At 40.5% G+C, this 13848-nt stretch overlaps 1 protein-coding gene and 1 long non-coding RNA gene across 11 annotated transcripts in view; one reads left to right on the top strand and one right to left on the bottom strand.

Moving 5' to 3' along the window:
* LOC110362932 (uncharacterized) overlaps positions 1-13848 on the bottom strand; it is a 34512-nt gene that overhangs the window by 8993 nt on the left and 11671 nt on the right. For 5 of the 10 annotated variants that reach the window (XR_010474143.1, XR_010474147.1, XR_010474142.1 and 2 more), the window contains exons 2-4: positions 11348-11462; positions 8411-9884; positions 6465-6575 (exon numbers count right to left, since the gene is read on the bottom strand). This is a non-coding gene — a long non-coding RNA (uncharacterized LOC110362932). Of the gene's footprint in view, positions 1-6464; positions 6576-6829; positions 7058-8410; positions 9885-11347; positions 11463-13848 lie in introns of all 10 variants that reach the window. The other 5 variants (XR_010474144.1, XR_010474145.1, XR_010474150.1 and 2 more) reach the window with 2 other exon arrangements.
* ST6GALNAC3 (ST6 N-acetylgalactosaminide alpha-2,6-sialyltransferase 3) overlaps positions 3978-13848 on the top strand; it is a 238358-nt gene continuing 228487 nt past the window's right edge. The window contains exon 1 of the mRNA XM_065071333.1: positions 3978-4091. Coding sequence (XP_064927405.1) covers positions 4086-4091 — 6 coding nt within the window. The 5' untranslated portion in view covers positions 3978-4085. The remainder of the gene's footprint in view (positions 4092-13848) is intronic.

The following is a 13848-nucleotide window of genomic DNA, read 5'->3' as shown; positions in this document are numbered from 1 at the left end:
TGTTTTTTCTCCCTCTGCAATACATTGGCGGCATGAAGAAGGCAGCCACCATCAGGGAGGCATGGGGAGCTTACTGCTTGAGAGGTCTACAGTGTGGATCATGCTAAAAACCAACAAGAAAAGGAGTTTCATGTGGATGTCCAGTGATTCTCACAGGTTCTGGGAACATCCCACTTTCCAGATGTGTAGGTTCCAACTTCTCTTATTAAGTGATAGGAAAGGAGGGGACACTCTTATCTTAAAAAAATCAGAAGAGTTACAAACTAATTCTCCCTCCCAGTTTTATGTTCTGCATCCAACAGAACATGGCACTTTCTTACTGCTGCATAATGCGTATGGTCCAGTTCTCTCAGCCTATCTCTGCATTTCCAGAAGCAGGAAAAACAGCAGCAGCGTACAAGTGAGGGCCATGCCTGCTCTTATAAGAGCTTGACGATGAGGAATGGTAAAGGAAATGTTAAAAAAGAGGCTAAGTACTGAATCTCTCCACTCTGCCAGAATAGTCTGAAACATGTTGCTTCATTTTCACATATTTGTGGAGGTTACTGATCCAGTCCTGAGTGTGCAGTTTGACACACCTGGGAATGTGCTAATTTACAAACTGAAAGTGCTTGTAATTTTTTACTGTTTTTTTATATACACGTATTCAATTCCTCCTTTGTGGTTACCAAAAATACCAAGGTTTATTCACATTTCCTTTTTGGTTGGTAAGGGGGAGGAGTGACATGTTTTTAGTATTTAATAAATGTTTGGTATTTTAATACTCTATACACTGCATAACGAATATCACTAGGATCATATTGATAGAGCTGTAGCTGTCAGTGGTGAAGCAATTACTAAGTGAGGGCATAGAGTACTCTTGAATCAAGACTCTGCAATAAGCGGTCATAGGTACTAGAGAGAATATATGTCATAGTAAAATATAATTTATGATATTTATGCAGATTTGGAGATTATGGAACAGCTGGGCAGTCATGTTACAGGGTTGTGCATGTGGGTATCTGCTTGTGCTTTATCTTCTGCAGAAGGATTTCTACACCATCCTTTTGCAGAAATGGGTTCTACCTGTTGGAGAACATAATAGGCTTCTCGTAGGTACTCCCACCAAGCATCTGTTTAGCAGTCACCCTAAAATCCCAGCCTTGAAATATGCTGCACCATTTATCACTTTTTTCCTCTCCATAAATTCTTCTTACCCCTGGATTCTTAAAGTTCTGAGTTTTATGCCTTTCTGAGGAGCAGGGCACAGAGAAGATTATTTCGTTGGCTTTGACTTGTTTTCCCACAACGCTTGACTCTTAGTGACAGTCACAGCCTTCCATCCTTTCATCTCCCACTTAGGCTTTCTGTACCTCACAATAGCCTTTAAATCAAAGAGCCTGATCTTCTGATGTGCTGACCTCCTACCATTCCACCTGGCTACAGTTGGCACTGTGAGTGCTCAGCTCTACTGAAAATTAGCCTCCGAGTGTGTCCCAAGTAGCATATGTTCTTTGTTAGCACTGGCTCTGCCTCACTTGTGCTGATTTGCTGCTTTAGTAGCTTTGAACTTGGGTCACTGAATCACAATTCATTTCCTGTTGGAGTTTATGATTGTATGGGAAAAGTTTTGTCTGGTGAGAGACAAAGGGAAAGGATATACTGAGTCTGAGTTCCTACTCGTTTTACCTTTCCCTTCCTGTCACCCTCAAAGTTAGGGACCTAAAGGGTAAATTGTTATACAGAAGAAAAATATTTTGTTTTAAGCTCTGTTTCTATGATGCTATGAGTTGCTCACCACTTGTATTTGTACAAGCTTATTGAATTTTACTTCAGAGGACTAATCAAGGTTGAAATTTGCCTCCTTTGTTTTCCCAAACGTCGTTTTCCGAATGGGTCCAGTTGCCCAGATCACCACCACATGCAGCTTGTAACCTAAGGCTGATCAGGACACTTTTCTAAATCATATTGGCTTGAATGTGTAATTGCTTCTATGAACAAAGATGGGTGACAGTCTGCAGTGGACAAGCCTTGTGCATCAAGACCATCCTTGCAGTTGTGTGGTCACCTAGAAAGTTGTGTGAGGCTAAATAAGCTGAAAACCATCTCTAGATCTAAGTTTCCTGAGCCAGATATGCGAGATTCATAGCAAAGTTACTGACTCGCTCTGAGAAATCTCTTCTTTGCTGTTTAAGATGTTGAACTTCTGCCTCTGATCAGGCTGGTAACTGGAGGTAGCCGATGGCACTGCTTGTTGCTATTTGTTCTTGTTCCTAGAGGCCAGTATATCTCAGAAAGCTGGAAATTCAATGCAGTGACAAGTGCTAAGGGATGAAAGGGATCTTACCAAATGTTCAAAGATTATGCTGATAAAAGCAGGAGGGCACTCAGGAATTATAATTTTATGAGGAATTTTGGAACGCGGTGAAACCAGCATGAGGAGCAACATTAACTAGTACAGCTGACCAGAACATCCTTCTGGGACACACAGGAGATGCCCCTGAAATTGACTCAGGATAGACTGACTTGCTGGCCTCCAAATAGTTTGTTTTAATATAGCACCAAACCAGGTGTCCAGCAGATTATTTCCTTTGGAGCAACCTGTACACACAGTGGCAGAATTGGCATGGTAAAAATTGTCCTTCACCTGTGCTTCCAGGTAATCATTAGGTTGACAGTTTAGAACACAAAAGGCAAGAATATGGCAGTGCCTTCCTAAGGTTCTTGTGAGCATGGTCTGCTCATGCGGTGTGCCAGCGAAGCATCGGTCTGCCCGTCTCAGCCATATTCCTTTGTAATCCAGCACCATCGTCTCTGCAGGAGTTAGTTGTTTTGGCATGCTATGTAACTGCAGTATTTCAATCCCATAGCACACAGGGTGTAAACTAATGGGATATGACATTCTTTCAATAAGGTGCTACCGAAACTGGAAGACTACAGCAAAATGGCAGTGGGGCAACTGTCTGTAGCTATATAAAAGAGATGGGGGGATGCACATAAGACCTATGAGGAGAGGCTGAGGGAGCTGGGGTTGTTTAGTCTGGAGAAGAGGAGGCTTAGGGGTGACCTCAGCACTCTCTATAACTACCTGAAAGGAAGTTGTAGCCAGGTGGGGATTGGTCTCTTCTCCCAGGCAGTCAGCAATAGGACAAGGGGGCATGGGCTTAAACTCTACCAGGGGAAATTTAGGCTGGATATTAGAAAGAAATTCTTTGCAGAGAGAGTGGTCAGGCATTGGAATGGCTGCCCAGGGAGGTGCTGGACTCACCGGCCCTGGAGGTTTTTAAACTGAGATTGGACATGGCACTTAGTGCCATGATCTAGTAAACGGACTGGAGTTGGACCAAGGGTTGGACTCGATGATCTCTGAGGTCTTTTCCAACCCAGTCCATTCTGTGATTCTGTGATTCTGTAATAGCTGTAATGATCGCCTGCTTAGCATACAATAACATGATTCTTCCTCACAACAACCTCGTCCTATGATGAAAGCAGGTTAAAAGATGTCGCAGATTTTGCTCAGAGAGAGAGATGGCACTGTGGTCCTGTAGCTGTGACTGCCAAGGAAGGAAAGGAGATCCTGATTTGAGAAAGTGACGCAAATGAGCTGTTTGTGCCAAATCCTCAGATTAACTGGAATCAGGAGTTGTAAGATTGCACAGAGTTAAGGACTAGAACCACAGAGCTAGTTAGATGTCTGACTGTGGTTGTAGTAAATGAGTTATATGCCTAAATACCTTTGAAAACCTGGTCCTTAAAATGCTTAAATATCTACAGCTGTTGTAGAATTTGAACATCTCCCATAGTTACTAACGAAGTGAACAGGTGGGATGTGACAAATAAATTGGCTTTGGCAAAACAGCTGCAGAACAAGCTAGCTCTGGCCAAGCTAGTCACAGCTGCCTTCTGATTGCCCAGGAAAGGGTGGGGAGGTTTCTTTATGACTAAATGCTCAGTGAGCAGGTTGGCCTCTGTGGCCTATACAGCTTTAAACTAGGTGAGAGAGCTGCTTTCTCAATGGACAGCTTTTTACTCTGGGTTTGCACTATGGAGAGCAAGTTGAGAGTTTGCCTGATGTCAGAGAAGCGCGGAAGGAGGAGGATGTGCTCATGCAGGTTGGTTCACAAGCAGAGCTGTGTTGATGAGCTGCTATTAATAGTCTTTCTGTTTTCAAAGTGTTGTATGTGCGGTGCTGGTTTTCTAATACTATTGCATTTTGGAATACCTTCACTTGTGTGGGTTTTGGTGCTTCTAAAGCAGGCATAGCGCTTCATGCTATATGTGTGTTTAGGATAGTGAATGCATGCTGTATTCCTGGTTTTGGAATGATTTTTTTGGTTTCTTCATACTCAGTAGAAATCTTTTCTCTTTGTTTTAAATTATTGAACTAATGTGGACCTTGAAATGTTACAAGGATTAGTTAAAATATTTGTACCATGCTTGCTTTGAAGATGTAGAATACCATTTAAATGCTAAGATTTAAACATAGGCTGTGAAGAAAGTAGTACTGATTGAATTTTTAGAGACAACCTGTTAGATAATGCTGAGTTTGTTGTTTAAAGGTAAAATGAAAGTCATGGAAAACTCTTCTAAACTATGAACCCCAAAGGAAAAACTACTTAATGACTTTATGGACAGTAATATGCCTCTGTTTGTTTTATGGATACTTAAAAGCATTTAGGGCTTGATATAAATTAGCAGACTTATACAAAATATTTAAGAGATTGTGATGGGAATGGCAGCCAGAACCCATTATTTGGCCTGGGAGTGTCTCTTGTGTTACTACTGATGCCGGGAATAATTGATACACTGTAGTGTTTTGATTGTTTGTGTTTTAAATTTGATCCATGTATGCAAAACAAAGAGAACAAACAAACCATTTACTATGTGCACTACATCTCAGAGGATAGGGAAATACAGATGGGCAGGACTTGAAAAGGTTATAATTTTTCTTCTGAATGCAATATTCTGCAGAATTCTATAGCATAGACATGAATGGGCTAAGGCATTCTGCAAAAGGTATTGCCAAGGCTTCAGAAAAACATCCCAATTTAATTCCAGTTTTCTTTTGGGGAATACAAGTATATAGATTCTGGTGTTGTATTCTATGCAGTAGGCATAAAACCCATCCTGCACATTTCCTTTCATTAATAAATAATTATAATGGAAACGTAATAGGGTATGTGCATAAGGATTGAAGTGTTTCTAGTTTACCCTGTCAGTCTGCCTGAAAAATAGTATGGATGGCTCTTTTGCAATAAGCATTTAAAATGTTTTCTCTGTTAGCTTCTTATGCAAAGGCATTTCAGAAGGTTAAAGGCTTTAAGTATGAAATGCCTTCTTCTGACTTCAGTAGGATTTTTCTTGTTTGTTTTCTCCCCTAAGAAAGGAGAGTATTTCAGACTAATCTGAAATGAGTTTTTGTGCTTCCCAAGCAAACTGCAAAATCAGTTATTTGCATAGCTTTAGTCCTAACATGTATCATCTGCTTTTGTGTATTCTCAGGAAGACAGTGCTCTTGTGATGTGCCGGCACATTTCCAAACAACCCAACTAATAACTTACATCAGTTTGATTCTGTGATTTGCTATTTCAACATAAAGATGGAAGTAAATCTGTTTTCTGTTTCTTTCAGCAAGAAGCTTTGTTTTACATAACAGTATTTTACTATGCTTTATCTGACATGGAGTAGTCCTTGGAACACATTCTGAGTAGGATGCTGTAAGGGTGTTTTAAAATAAAGGAGAAGTATGTTCTCAATGGGACCAAGGCTTCTAAAGAGAAGGGATGCTGGATTTGGAGTGGTGGAGAGATGTTCTGTGACTACAGAAAGTGCTTGTATGATGTCTTCAAAGACATGGCTTGTGAAGTTCTGAAGCAAGCTAAAGGGATCATTTTGGCTAGGAGGAAGGGGCTCAATGAGTACAAACAAAGCACATCAATTCCTGCAGTAATCGCTGTCCCCTTCCACCTTCATTCTAGAGAATAACACTAGTCAATTCAAGGCTGCTCAACCTATCAAAATAGAAGGAAAATACGTAACTGGTATAAAATATTACTGTGAAATTCAGTAGTAGGAGAAGGTGCTAGGATTCAGTCTGAGGCTTTGCTTTCAGGTAAAGCTCACTTGATTACTGAGGAGCATAAGAGCTACAATAGTTGAAGGCAGTCATCTTTCCAAATAAATAAATTCTGTCAAATGCTTCCCTGTAAGTTTGAGTGTTAAGCTGGAGGGAAGGAATTCTGGAAGTAATTCAATTAGTTATATAAGCATACGTGACTATTTTTTCTTTTCCTACATGGAGTATGCTGTAATTTGAGTTCATCCAGTATGGCTCAAAGGCTTGTTTGTTCGCTTTGCTTTCATTAGCTTGTACGGGTCAGTCGTGCTTGCTTCAGAAAGCAACCACACGTGGAGGGTCTCTGGCAGGCAATGGGAAGACATAGATCACAAATGTGGAAATGCTCAGCAACAAGTCTATTTCTAACCTGTTTCTTAAGAGGACAAGAATCTTCAACTGATCACAAGTTTCACTCAGCAGGGTGTGTGAGAGACAGCAATGGGGCGAAACAGAAACAGTATTCTTCCAAAAAACCTTCCTAGGGAAGATGACAAAAAGATAATTAGTTCAAAGAACAACAATTGCAGTGAAAGTAATTCACTAGGGATTACCTAGATGGACCTTATGACCTGTGCCACACCAGAACTGTGGGTGATGGTAGGTATAAAATCCAGATGACACAGTGGATCAAATTAAGGGAATTTTAAAAAATGAAATGGAAAACATATGGAGATAATATGAAAGTCTCCTTAGTGTGAGGAGCCAGACTACAGCAACACAGAGGGGTGGTACCTCCTTCTGTCTTATCTTGCATCATGTTTGGCCGGTCGCAGGCAATAGTATCACCATGTTTTGTGTCCCCCAACTCTGCAGAAAAGGCAGTCGTCCTTCAGAAACTGAAGGATCCAATTTGAAGCATGACTGACCGCTGAAGGCTTATTCATTGAAGTGCATCCATTTTTCCATGGTTTAGCTCTAATAAGTCTGAGTAATCTAGTGGACAACATCATCTGTTTCCAACTGCCAGAACAGAAGTGGGAAATTCAGCTGTATAAGCCCATTCCAGTATTTAATTCCAACAAGAAATAGTTATTAATGTGGACTAGCTCTTGGTCCATGTTCAACATTCTACCGGTATATGCTCTGGGACACCTGATATCTATTTTTTCTTTATTCTGTCTCCTCTCGAGACTGATTTCAAAGTAAGACCAAACAGGCCCAGGTGATCCTGCTCACCTCAGTGTGTCCCAGACAGTTTTTGCTTTATGATCTTTTAGCTATATAACATAACCCAGTCCATACCATTGAATGACTATATTTTTTAAAACAAAAATAAGTTGATTGGGGCACAGGTAATACAGGAATACAAATGCAATGCAACGGATATAATTATTATAATTCTATAGATTTTTGGAACTGTTCGAAAATATAAAAATTCGTAACATTTGGATAAATCAGGCTGAGTTCACATCTGTGCTCTCAGAATGCTGCACTTGAGACTAGTAGAAAGCAAAGGAGAGCAGCAAGGTTACAAAGGGCAAGTTAGAAAGCTCTGACTCAGAAAAGTAATTCAATCTTCTCATCTGAAGCATCTCTAAGTACAAGCTATGAATTGCACTGTTGTAGTTCTGGATGGTATTGAAGAACTGCAGTGAGCTGCTGCACCCAACCAAACACCATGAAGGGGAAGGGAGGTCAGTGTATCTGCTTGGGTGCCTTTTGAATTTGTCACTTTAAAAGTACATTTATACATTTTCTGAATACTGCTGCACATGTGCTCCTCAGCAAATGTCTTCAGTGGGAATTGGAGGGCTTGATGCTAACAAGTTTATTTTCCGATGTTATTTTATGTTTCATTGCCCTTTGCTGAAATCTTGACTAAAATGTACTACTTCTTTCCGTGTCAGTGGTTTGCCTTTGAACACATGAGAAGGTGGCCATGGCTATAGGAATTTGGGTTGGAGCACTCTTCCTAAAAGCGCAGCACAACCACATCACAAACAATCTGCCTTGGGGGTCATTAATGCCAGACTCTAGTATTGTTCTTGTGCTCTGTCATTGCCAGAGTGCTAGCTGACCACAAATTCTGTTTCTTATACTTTCAGGAAGGTCTTCTTTCCTACTTCCCAACTCAAATCTGAGTGTTCACTAGCTAAGTTCTTACTTCATTAGATAAATAAGGTGCTAAAGTCTGTTAGACAAATACTGTACAATAATCTTGAAGGGTAATGTGAAGAAACAGTAACATTCACAGTCACAGAAAAGAAGCTAATAACGTGAGGAATATGCATATGTATGTATATATACATGCACCCACAGATGCATAAGCATGCACACAGAGATATATATACATGTACACACACTGGTGGCTACCTTTGTTGTAGATACTTAAATAAGCTCGACTCTTTTGGATTCTGCTCCACTTCTGGGTTGCAATGTCCATATTGGAATATCTGATGTGAAATTTGCCAGTCCAAGGTGAAGAAAGAAGCCCTTCTGGCTTGTCATAACCTGCACTTAGGAGTATTTCTGTTATGTGGTTGTCTTGTCTGTATTTCAAACTTCAAGATATTTTCCTTCAAAAAATAAAAGGTTGATAGCGTCTTTCTTCTCATAGTTCTCTTCTGTTTGCAGAACAAACTGGTTGCAGCGTTGTGTAAATGCAGATGTCAAGCTTTCAGAGCTTTGTTTAGTGTATCTGCCATGTACTGTGTTGGACCGCATAGCCACAGCAGCCTGTTCAGCCTCTGGTCAGGAGTCCCTGCACTGTACTCCAAGTATTTCATGGCAGATCAAAAACCTATTATATTGCCACTTCATTTTATTTTACAATTATAATATTTTTCTGTTTCTTGGTAATTTTAACTATGATTGTGTTATGGTTTCTTGTTCTCTTAAATCTATATACCAGCATTTTATTTTCTGTGATGCTGAGTCTTGCAAGGCAGATCACCATCTTGGTCATGTTGATGTGATCCCACTATAAGCTTAATAGTAAAACGGGGTGTTCTTTTTGAAAGTGGACAAGAAAACACCAATGTTATCCAGCAGTGTTGGCTGATAACAGTCTACTAGAGCTAAGAATAACTGACATTTAGACCAGTATAACTTTTTTCTTTGTAATTTACTGTCCCACTGGTTTAACAATCATACCAACATTTATGTTGGTTGGATGACTTTGCTTCCTTCATTTGCATGATGCTGGGAAAGTATTTGTAGTTATTACATCTTATTAGCTAAAGCCTTAGTGTCTATTTCATATTTCTATTTGCTAAGGTTATGTCTTGGTCCAAATCTGACCATTAAAATTTGTTTCTGGTTTGCACTGCATGCTCTTCTCTTACATGCAGAGTGTCATCTATTGAATTATTGTGCTACTCCTTTATGGGGAACTCTTGCTCCCCTATCACCTGTAGCTCAGATGACCCTTTACTCAGAACACTTTCCATTACCATAGTTCGCTCCACAATTGCCATGAGTGCTACCCTGTGTTTAGGTTCCCTCCTATTCTACATTATATTTGCTATCAATTTTTTGTTCTTTCCATGGTTTGTTGCTTTTGGTAAATTAATTCTCTGCTCTATTTATGCTCTTCACTTGGGATGTGAGCTTTGAGCTTTGCTTATTTCTTGATTAAAAACTCTTGTGGTTGTTTTAAGGATTCATGGCATTTTAAGCAAATCTAAACAGTCACTGTCCTGTCCCTGCAGTCTCTATTCTCTGTTCCTGCCTTTCCCTTATACACACATATGTACGTGCATACACATGTGCACTATTTTCTTCACTAGCAATAGCACTCATGCAACCAGGTGCCTGCTCCTGGAGTTGATCTTGCTGCAGATTAATCCTGAAAGAGGAAAGAGTTTAGATTAATTCAAGCTATAACAGAGCCACAGTTTATCCTTGTATAAACCTGTAATGAAGTTGGTTCACCTAGTACGTATGGGAAGACAGTTTCATGCAGTGTGCCTGTCTACTGTCTCTGTGACTGAAGAGAGCTATTTACTGTAAATACAACTTTTGGATAGAAAATTGATTTTCTTTTTTTTAATCATAGATCTTTCTGGTCTCCTGTTCAAATGTGACAAGCTTGGTACATGGTGCAGCTGCTCTTTCTCATCTCTTTCCTTTCTGCAGTTCTGTGTTCTTCACATTAACCTTCAAGGGCTTTCCAGGACCTCTTTGGTATCCATAGGCCTGTAGAGAAGACTCTGATCCATACCTTTTGTCCTCAATTGAAAAAAAACCAAATTATTAGTTTCTGATTTTGCACGCATGCAGGAATGCTTCCCTTCTGACACCTTGTGAAGACAGAAGAGGGTTTGTGCCTTCACCGCTTACTGTTGTCCCCCTCAAGCGCTGACCAGCAGCAGAACTCTGTGTTCCGTGGCTGAGGTTACCAAGTGGCACAATACAGCACGAATGCAGCCAAACAGCTGAGCGGGAGCTGCTCTTGGTGGTGGTTTTATCTGAGTTCAGGAGTCCTCCCTGTCCTGGAGGTGCACGCAAAGGTGTCTGCCCGAACAGAGGGGACAGACGCACTGCTCTCTGGGAGGGCTGGCGGCTGTGCATTGGGGATCCCAGCTTGGGGTATTTCTGGAGCCCAGAGCAGGCTACAACCAGCTCGATGTCATAGAGGAAGAAGACAAGCAGCGTGGCTCTTTGCTTTCACTGTTCATCTTTGCAGTTCTTGGCATAATGACAAGTACGGATGGCTTGGATGAGCACGTCATTTTCCCAGGTGATTTTTGTTTTTAAAATACCCCGACTTTCTTTAAAAATTAATGTTTCTCTTCACGACTAATTATTGGTAGTAGTATGTGCAAGAAACAGGAAACAAAGACCCTGTTACGTCTGGATATGAAGGATAATCCCAAAGAAGGATATTGCATGGAAACGAGAGCACACTGAAGCTAAAACAGAATAATGTCTTAATGGGAGTTATTTGTTGAAGACACAAGACTCTCCAGATGATAGCATGAGTTTTTGCAGTAACTGGCTCTGCCACATATATACAGAGTGTTTCGAAAAGATGGACCCAACCTAAAGTTGGTAAAACTACTGTCCCTTACATAAAGTACACTTTGCCTGTGAAAGTAGTTGCCATCATTGCTTGAAATGCTTCCTGGTGCAGGTAACTAGTTTGCACCTTTATCCAGCCACATCTTGAAAAGTCGGTCACAAGTAACAGACAACAGCACAGGTTTGGCATAGCAGGCAGCTAAATCACTTTTTCTTACAAGATAATTCTATCTAGCAGTGCTACCAGACTCATATGTCACTTACCTTACTAAAAATACACATACTTACTGTGAAAGGGGTGGGTGACAGGACCACCTGGCAGGGCTTGTATTTTCAGTGTGTAGATGATTTTTGCTTTTGGAATCAAGTGCTCCAATACTGACACTGCAGCCTGAAACAAGAGCTGAAAGAACCAATAAAAATCTGAGCTCTAAGAGAACTTTTTTTGTGTGATTTCATAACATGCAGTATAATTAGCCTCTAAATTTAGTGTCCCGTGTTCCTGAACTGTTTGAGAGCAGATCCTGACTTCTGTGAGCAGTCACATTGCTTTCTATCATGTTTAGCAACTTCCTGAGCAGTTCTTTGTGTTTTCTTTCTCAGTGTAAGTAACCACAGTAGTGTTCACGTGCATTTCAGCCACAATTAGGAAACTTTCTGACTAATCTTGGAATAGATTAATTTACACTCTTCCTGTAAATATATTCATGTTTTCTTTAAGAATATTTTCCAGTGATTCTCACACAATATTGAAAATTCTTGCATGGTTTTAGAAGCAAACTGCAAATGTGTGCTAAACACTTGAGCAAATGCCTCCTGGAAATAGAAAGGAAGTGAATATGGAAGAGACTTTAAATTTCCATCTGCGTCACGATGAGGTCTGGGTGTTAACAAGCTCTTCTTGCTGTCTTCTCTCTCTCTCAGGTTGTTCTACTCAGACTTGCAGAGTCCTGATCTAATTTCACTTTGCCTCTTGAAAGTTCAACTGTTTTTGTGAACTGTAGCATACAAACAGTAAAGCAGAAATGGTGGCTTTTGGAGATTGTTGCTTGATCCCCAGCTGAAATAATTTCCTCTGACAAGCTGTCTTGCTTGGCTCTATCAAAATTACTCCTTTCAAACACTTACGAACATACTCAGGTAAATAAGTATGATGCTATGTGGACAATCTCCAATGCTATTTTAGCTTGGCTGCGGTCGATCATCCTCACTACTGCTTTGAGCTGGCTTGGAGAGAGGGGAGTGTGGATGTAGGGGAGCAGGAGCTGGGGAAGAATCCCACATCTCTCTCTGCAGCTGTTTTTGGGGAGAGGCATAATAGCATGGTATAACAGAGCTACTGTCTGAAATGTATTAAAAGTTAAAACTCCTATCCCTCCAGTGAACTTATTTTGTGTAACAGTGTTCGTTTTGACTGTGCATAAGAAAAGCTTCAAGCGATGCAAACAGTGCCCTTTTTCTGAAACGCAGATAGAAATAAGCGGGGTGTAAATGTCACTAACATCTCAAGCGGGTTTAAGATACTGCTTTGAAAATTCACAAATTTGCTCACACTTACCTAGGGCTTATGTTTAGGAGGCTATGTTAAAGGAAGAGAATTCTACTTTAGAAGAAGTTTCCATTTCTGTTTGTGAATATAGAATGAAACACAAATTTGCCAGCTCCTTACCCAGCCCTGATGCCAGTCTGTTTAACTATGCCTGTCAGTGGCCTTGCGACTGTGCCTTTCTAATACAGAGCTGCTGTCCCCTTGGAGGAATTCCTGATGCTTTGTTTTGTGGGACTTAAAAATAGTAACCAGGGGAAGGAAGGAAATGCTCTCAAAGTTGCAATAGATGTAATTTCCTGTCTGACCTCTTTCTGTAATTCCCCCCACCCTGCCCTGTGTTATCCCAAGACCTTTTAGTCCTGACTCAAACCTTGTTGATGTTACAGCCCTTAGACTATAGCAACAACAGCAATCATGTGGCTCACAGAAGGGAAGTGTGACTGCCCAGGCTGATGTCCTTGATGTTTCCATGAGGGATGCTCTTTGCTGGTGGCTATTATATTAGGCCAAGATTTTTACAGGACCGCAGCAATGTGCGGTTTTCTTTATTCTTAGATAAATGCTAAATTGCAAAGCAAATTATGCAAGAATATGAAGGTATGACTGAGCTATGACTTTAAAAAGCTGTCCTTCCTGACACTTCTGAACCAGTTGCCTCTCAGTTGTTCATGACCTCACCTAACAGTCTGGTTTATATTTTCCTTCTAAGTAAAACTCTCTGAGGATTGTGATTTATACCAAGAAAGACATAAACATGATTCTGGGCAAAATCCAGTGGATCAGGCCATTTTTCCTGTGGCATCCACTTCTGGAAGGATGCTTCATTTAGCGAATTAAAGGATAGGATTAGTCAAATATAATTAAATCTCTCCCTAGCCTCAAGTCCCAAATGGTGCACCTCTACTTTAGGAGCCTTTAACTGCAAAGGATTACTTTGTTTCAGATGAATAAAATGGAGGAACTTGGTGTTTTTGAACAGGTGTTGCATTTAGTCTCAGAAAAAAAATGTAGGCTATCCATGAACCATGAATGACACTTCTGGTGTGAACAGCCATTCTGCTTGCATGTGGACTCCAGAGTTTAAATGGAACTAGTCCTTGAAGTCCTGAATTTACCTTGTCCTGCCAATTTCTTGCTTAAATGACTGCTATACAGAATGTCTAAATGGGCATAAAGTCAATCTTAACTCCTAGTATATATTTTTTCACTCAATGAAATCTGGTGTTTCAGTATCTCCAAA

Source organism: Columba livia, chromosome 8 (genome assembly GCF_036013475.1).
Source record: "Columba livia isolate bColLiv1 breed racing homer chromosome 8, bColLiv1.pat.W.v2, whole genome shotgun sequence".
NCBI lineage: Eukaryota > Metazoa > Chordata > Aves > Columbiformes > Columbidae > Columba > Columba livia.
The sequence above is the reverse complement of the archived record's forward strand: the minus strand, read 5'-3'. Positions and strand labels throughout refer to the sequence as shown.